Genomic DNA, 7,637 nt, shown 5'->3' with positions numbered 1-7,637 from the left:
CCTAATTAAAATGGGCTTCACAGAAGACACAGTTTCCTAGGGAAAAAGGGCTTCACAGTAGGCAGAGTTTCCTAATTAAAATGGGCTTTACAGATAAACAGTTTCCATAGGACAAATTTCATTATAGAAGACTCAGTTTCCATAGGCCCTATAGGCCATAGGCTTTTCTATATAGAATATTTTCAAATCAACTTTTTAGTTAAAATATCTTGAGTAAATTTTAAAAAAAAATAAAAATTGTGGAAAAATCCGGGAAAATGTTTTTTTACAAAATGGAAATGTCCCTTTTAATTAGATCACTTTCTATTCAAAATTAATAACAATTTTAAAACACATACATATTTAATTTACAAATTTTAATTTATTCACATCAATCACATTTAGCATCAAAACAAAATAAAAAACATTAATTTCTTAAAACTTAAACAAATCATACATATTCAATAGTCAATCAAGTTGTTTTCCTAATTTCATTTAATTGCCACCAACAATTTGTCCATAATAGTTGGGGAATTGATTCAATTGTTGTGGTAATCCTTGATAGCCATAAGGAGCATTGAGAATTGTTGGTACATTTTCGGAGTAGGCACCAGCCGAACCATAACTAGCTGCAGGAGGAGCACAGGGAGCTGGAGCCAAATTGGGTTGACAACTGAACAGGTAGTTTTTGGGGCAGGGAGGAGCTGGTATAGAAGCAGCACCATAACCACCGGAACCGCCAGCACTAGCACCACCATAACCGGCACCGGATACAACAGCCAAAGCAGCCGATACAATCAAAAGAGTAGCGATGGTATTCATGATGATTTGTTGCGGTTTGTGTATGAGTACAATACAAAATGAATTGAAATGAACTGATAATGTTCTGGGTTTGTAATGGAGTTTTTATATGATTTTTCATATTTTGCCAATAGTGTTTGCGTAGGAAAGCTATTCAGTATTTCTGCAGTTGATTATTTTGTATGTTTCAGCATTTTGTTGTAGTTATTTTTACTGTTGTACGTAGTAATATTGTTATTTTTTTTAAGAAAAAACAGTCATTGACATATTTTGTGGTAAAAAATGGTTGTCATCAGTTTTGTGTAAATAATTAGGTCATTTGCCTTTTTGATTTTAAAATTTTCATTTGTCGAAATTGTTTGTAAGCAATAGTACAATATACTAATATGTTGGTATATGTTAAGATTAGTCTAATATTTCTTTATATTTACTATAGATTTGATTTGACATATAAAGATTAGAGTTTTTTTATAATTTCGTAGTTATAGGCATTTCAAAATTAAAATTTTAAAATTTTGCCATACCTTGGTCCTTTTGTTAGTTCGACAACTAAATTACCAATAATACACAAAAGATTTCAGACCAATTTCAATTATGGATTTAATAATAAACAATTTTCAATTTAAAAATTTAAAAATTCAAAAAATCGTAGATTATTACTGTTTTTCGGCCGAAAAGGTGACTTAAGTCTTTTTTTTATTAATAAAAAACATTCTTTAAGAACATATAACAATTTTATGTTTTTCTGTAAGGTATCTTTACAGAGAATATTTTCCTATAAAAAACATGTCCTATTTTTCGAAGGGCGTAGGGGCGCCCTTTAGGCTTGGTCCTTGAGCCGAAAAAATAATATGTACCAAATTTGATCGAAATATCTTCAAAACTGCGACCTGTACTCGGCGCCTAGGCCCAAGCCTATTGAAACTGGCTGAAATCGGTCCATTATTTCACCTAGCTCCTATACAAATGTCCTCCCGAAATTGGACTTTATCGGTCATAAATGTTTAATTTATATATGTATCTCCACAAATTCCGCTCCAAATAAGTTTTATATACACAAAATTCATGTCACCAAATTTTGTTACGATCGGTCCATAATTAGTCATAGCTCCCATATAGACCCCCTTCCGAAAATCACTTTAACGTGCATAAATCGCTTAAAAATGTTGGTAAACACACAAAATTCAACATAGTTAACTTTAATATAGACATAAATCACACGACCTAATTTCATGGTGATCGGTCCATAATTCGTCATAGCCCCCATATAAGGCCCACTTCCGAAAATCACTCAAAAATATAAATTATTGAAATTTTAAAAGAAAATTTTTGTTTGCTCTTTTACTTATTGTATCATACTTTCTTACTTGTTTTAATTTAGATAAGTTAATTTTTGGTAAAAAAAATTTCAACTCAATATCTCAATTAGATTCAAAAATATGCCACCTGAAAACTCCGTCCATCAAACATACTTCACATTTTCATATTTTAGTTGTTGAATAAAATATTAAGAACATTTATACAAGTTTTTTGGTGACCCATGAACGATTTGGCTATGGAGAATATCATTTCGGTCACATATTTAATAAATTTATTTCTTAAAAAAACTTTTATTATCCTTTTTCTAATATTTCATATCAGATTGCTTCTTTGTGAGTAATTTCAAAAAGAATCCACCGATTTTTATGACCGATATCTTATTTAGTACCTATTACATGTGGCTTTGTGATAAAGTCATAAATCTGAAAAATTTCAGCCCCTTTCGATTTTTCATAATTTTTTTAAAACAAAAAAAAAGCTATTTTCATGCAAACAATATATTTTTTGCTTCAATTTGTTATTATAACTCCGAAACTACTGAGCCGATTGAAACGCACTATACATTTGAAAATTTGTACATACCATGGGAAAAATGTTTTTGAAGTTCAATCCATCAAAAGAAGAACATTTACTACTAAATTTTATATATATCCAACAAAAAACTAAAATTTTGTGAAAAAGAGCGAATTCACATAATTGTGAGTAAATTCGAAAAAAATCAATCGATTTTTATCTTTGATATCTTATTTTGTTCCATTTACATGTGGCTTTGAGATAAAGTCATAAATATTAACAATTTCTGCCGTTTTCCATTTTTCATGATTTTTTTAAAACAAAAAAAAATGCTATTTTCATGTAAACAATATATTTTTTGCTTCAATTTGTTATTATAACTCCGAAACTACTGAGCCGATTGAAACGCACTATATATGTGAAAATTTGTACTTAGTATGAGAAAACTGTTTTCGAAATTCAATGCATCGAAAGAAGAACATTCACTACTCAATTTTATGCATATCAAACAAAAAACTAAAATTTTGTGAAAATGAGCGAATTCACTTAATTGTGAGTAATTTCGAAAAGAGTCCATCGATTTTTATGATCGATATCCTATTTTGTTTCTATTACACGTGGCCTTGTGATAAAGTCATAAATCTTAACAAGTTCTGCCCTTTTCGATTTTTCATGATTTTTTTAAAACAAAAAATAGCTATTTTCACGTAAAAAATCTATTTTTTGCTTCAATTTGCTATTATAACTCCGAAACTACTGAGCCGATTGAAACGCACTATACATTTGAAAATTTGTACATAACATGGGAAATTGTTTTAAAAATTCAATCAAATGAAAGAAGAACATTAACTACTCAATTTTATGTATATCAAACAAAAGACTAAAATTTTGTGAAAATGAGCGAATTCACTTAATTGTGAGTAATTTCGAAAAGAATCCATCGATTTTTATTATCGAAATACTATTTTGTTCCTATTACATGTGGCTTTGCGATAAAGCCAAAAATCTGAACAATTTCTGCCGTTTTAGATTTTATATGATTTTTTTAAAACAAAAAAAAAATTCTATTTTCATGTAAACAATATATTTTTTGCTTCAATTTGATATTATAACTCCGAAACTACTGAGGCGATTGAAACGCACTATATATTTGAAAATTTGTACATAGCATGGGGAAATTGTTTTCAAAATTCAATCCTTCAAAAGAAGAATATTAACTACTCAATTTTATGTATATCAAACAAAAAACTAAAATTTTATGAAAATGAGCGAATTCACTTAATTGTGATAAATTCGAAAATATTTTATTGCTATTATGTGCGGCTTTGCGACAAACTAATAAACCTGAACAATTTCTGCCGGATTAAAGGTTATATAAATCTAAACTTTTCTAAGTTTATTTTAATAATATCTGACTAACCCCTTTTGAGTTATCATAAATTATGTAGAGAAACGTCAAAAAAAATTGACAAGTTTACTTAAACATTTTTTTAAAAAAAAACTCTCCATAGAATTTAAAGTTTGGACCATATTGTTACTACTGGAACCACAATACATCAAAATTGTGTAGTGGTTTAAAAAGCCATCTAAAATCTTTTCGATTTTGTTTCCCTGTGTTATATAACCAGAATTATTCGCATATATGATGAGATTAATTTCCCAACAATTTTGAGAATTTATACGATGGTAACGCAAAATTCCTGGCAACACTGATAGTCTCGCCACCATAATATTTATAACCCCTAGCGTATTTTTTCTAAACATAGCAGTAAATGGTTTGTGTATTGGCTAAACCACTGAAACTACGTACCACCAGATGGCGCGTTGTTATTTATTTTGGAGTTGGCAACATAAAAGTAACGTTATTTTTAACATTGAATAAATCCAGTAAAATGTACATATGATTTAAAAGATTGTTTGATTTAAATTAGAAAATGTATCATGCCCAGTGTAATTTAATAAGCTTAGATTTATATAAATTTATTTATAGTGAGGTGGTATCATATGAAGAATATTATATTTTAATATTTCAAAGGGTAAATTCTTATATGGACAGATTGATAGACTAATATTCCTGGGAATTAATTATTACAATTAAAAATAATTCTCATTTTATTAAATTGAGCAATTAATATTGTACATTATGAGCATATCAGTCTTGATGTTATATTTTAAAAATAAATTAAATTTACTGCGAAAATTCAGGACTCCAAATAAAGTTAAATAATAATTTTAGTTTCCTTAATGAGTTTCAAAACAAAAAATTTCTTATTGAATTTTGATGGTTCCCTAAAAAGGTACTTAAAATTTTATTAGAAATCAATTAATTTATAAAACAAATGGCTAAGGTCAAATTCAAAACAGAAACAAAATATGAAACCAATTTAATCATAAAATAATAAAAAAAAGTTTATTAAAAAAAAATAAAACGAATTTTTGTGACAAATGACTGAAATGCAAATATTCTTTTTTTTTGTTATTCTGTGATACACTCAAAAAACCATTTGTCGGTCATAACTCAATTTGCTTAATTTACTTGACCATTAACTCAAACAAAAAAAAATAAATAAAAACTATATGAACAAAATGACATACACACAAAATAAAAGACAATTTGCAACCGAAAATAAATATACTCGTAATAATAAAATCAACATGAAATGAAATGGTCAAGTTAAAATGCTGAATGACCAACAACTCGATGAGTGCAGCAATAAGCTAAATGCTTAAGTTATTTAACGAGACCACCCTTTTTTCTAGACATTAACTTAACTTGACATGGGAGTAGAAGAAACAGGAAGCAAATTATTTATAAATAATCAAATTATGTTTTAAAAGAAATTCTATAAAATTTTATGTGTTTTAATGGAGCAAAAGAGTAGAAAACATGCAAATCCTTTTTTAAGGGGGAATTATGTTTTGAATTTAAATATGTATTCACAATCAGTTTTGAAATTATGCTTTTATATTCATACACATCAAACAGTTTTTAAAGTAATTTTAACTGTTTTTAATAATAAAGCCTTGAAAATAAATCAAATGTTTGAATGTATGAATATCGGTGAGTGCTGTTGGACAGGATGGTAGATTGCTTATGTATAAATACTAGGGGAATTCAGAAGATATAGTATAAGCAAATATGCTGAAATGGGTGTTTGTGACCTTTGACATGTTCATATATCTCTGTGTGGGAAAAATGTGTCGATATTCATTGGAGGTATTTTGTGTGAAAATTACATTTGATGGCAGACTTAGGTGTGCAAACAAATCTACTGACAACGAGGTTTGAACAAGAACATAACATCGACAAGAGATGTCCACATGAGAGAAATATATGTACGGTGAAGAAATTGTCCGTTAAGTGAACAAGTTGATGGCTTGATGTTCAGAGAATTCATATGTGATTGGCGTCGATTTTATGCTGGAGGCATCATTGAAATATGTCAGTTACCGGTGCTTTCTGCATAAATTGGATAATATTTATGTGGCCGACATGTGGTTTCAACAGGATTTTTATGGGAGTAAGCATTGGATTGATCATTGAAGAGCCACAAAATTACATTTCAGTATGTTGGCCAATTTTTTAAATTTTGTACCAACTGCAACTCAATTTTATGCATTAAATTTTTTTTATCTCAACCCAGTGAGTGAATCTCCTTACTAGTTGGTTTTTAGAAAACCATTTGATTTAAGGTTGGTTAAACGAAACTGAAATCAAAGAGTAAAATAAAATTCCCCAAAAATATATTTTGAAATTCTAATGCATAGAGTAACCGTACATACTACCATACTATGTATGTTTTGGCCATAGAGTGTATAAGTAAATCAAATCAAAATATAATTATATACATGCGATGGTGTGTCTCAATTTAATAATGGGTTTCACATCAAAATGTTAAATTTTTTTTTTCACTTTTCGCTCTACTGCCATCAAGCACACACATAGAAATTTTCAAACATATTCAATTCTACTTTAGAAAATTACCCTTTTTGGCCATTTGCTCATGCTGACGATGGTGATGTTGTTGCTATTTTCTTTGAATTAAACTAAAAATTTAGATCAATATTGCTTTTTAATATATGTATATAGTTGTTTTTTTTTTGTTGTTGTGTATGGTGAATATTCTATATATAACGGTACATGCTTTATGCCTCAGACATGACCTGAAGTTATAAAATCAGAGTAGTTTGCGGTAAAGCATCATACAAGGCATGTTTGTATTTTGATGTTGTAGTATCGTCATCATCGTTATAGTTGCAACACTAGTAATCAATCGGTAGTTTGTTGCGATACACGTTTTTTCTTCTGTTTATACAAATTATAATCAAATTGAAGTAGACGATATTTTTTTTTATAAATTTTGATAATCTTTATTTTATTATTTTAAATTATATTAATTTAATTTGTTTTATTTTAGTGAAGTTGTTCTAGGAGAAGGTATGCCAAAAAATACAAATGTAAATTAGTTTCTAAATGAAAATGTCAACCAATAAAAAAAAACTAAGGATAAATATTTTAACAAAGTAAAAAACAATGAAATAATTTTCTGAAAAGATTCGTCTTATAGAAAGAAGAGACTATAATACTATTGATAGATCAGACTATATATACTCGAGACTATAGATCCTCAAACTATTGATAGCCGATATCATGGATAGAAGGTATGCCAAAAAAGCCATTTATATGGCTAAATCAAAACTTATCAGTGAGGCTATATAAGAGGAGACTATTACCAAACAATAGAGAAACGAGACCATAGATAAGTCAGACAATGGATAAGTCAGACTATAGATGAGACTGTATATCAATGAGACTATATATAGAGAAGACTATATATAAACGAGACTATAAATATACAAGACTTTAGTTAGACGAGACTATGAATAAATCAGACTATAGATATGCTAGACTACAGATCCCCAAACTATAGATAGACGAGAGTATAGATAAACGAGACAATAGATAAACGTGACTATAGACACACCAGTCTATTTATCGACGTGACTATGTATATAAGAGACTA

General features: G+C 28.6%; 1 protein-coding gene across 1 annotated transcript; it reads right to left on the bottom strand.

Moving 5' to 3' along the window:
- Nucleotides 1-424: 424 nt before the first annotated feature.
- LOC135952207 (vitelline membrane protein Vm26Aa-like) lies at nt 425-820 on the bottom strand. Its single transcript, XM_065502049.1, has one exon. The coding sequence runs from the start codon at nt 799-801 to the stop codon at nt 475-477; it is 327 nt and encodes a 108-aa protein (XP_065358121.1). The 5' UTR covers nt 802-820; the 3' UTR covers nt 425-474.
- Nucleotides 821-7,637: the final 6,817 nt, after the last annotated feature.

The sequence above is a fragment of the Calliphora vicina genome, chromosome 2, assembly GCF_958450345.1.
Source record: "Calliphora vicina chromosome 2, idCalVici1.1, whole genome shotgun sequence".
In the NCBI taxonomy this organism is placed as follows: Eukaryota; Metazoa; Arthropoda; class Insecta; order Diptera; family Calliphoridae; genus Calliphora; species Calliphora vicina.
Note: the sequence above shows the minus strand (reverse complement) of the source record. Positions and strands in the feature narration are given on the sequence as shown.

Coding starts and splice junctions, on each gene's coding strand:
- LOC135952207 (XM_065502049.1), bottom strand. CDS start 801: ATGAATACCATCGCTACTCTTTTGATTGTATCGGCTGCTTTGGCTGTT.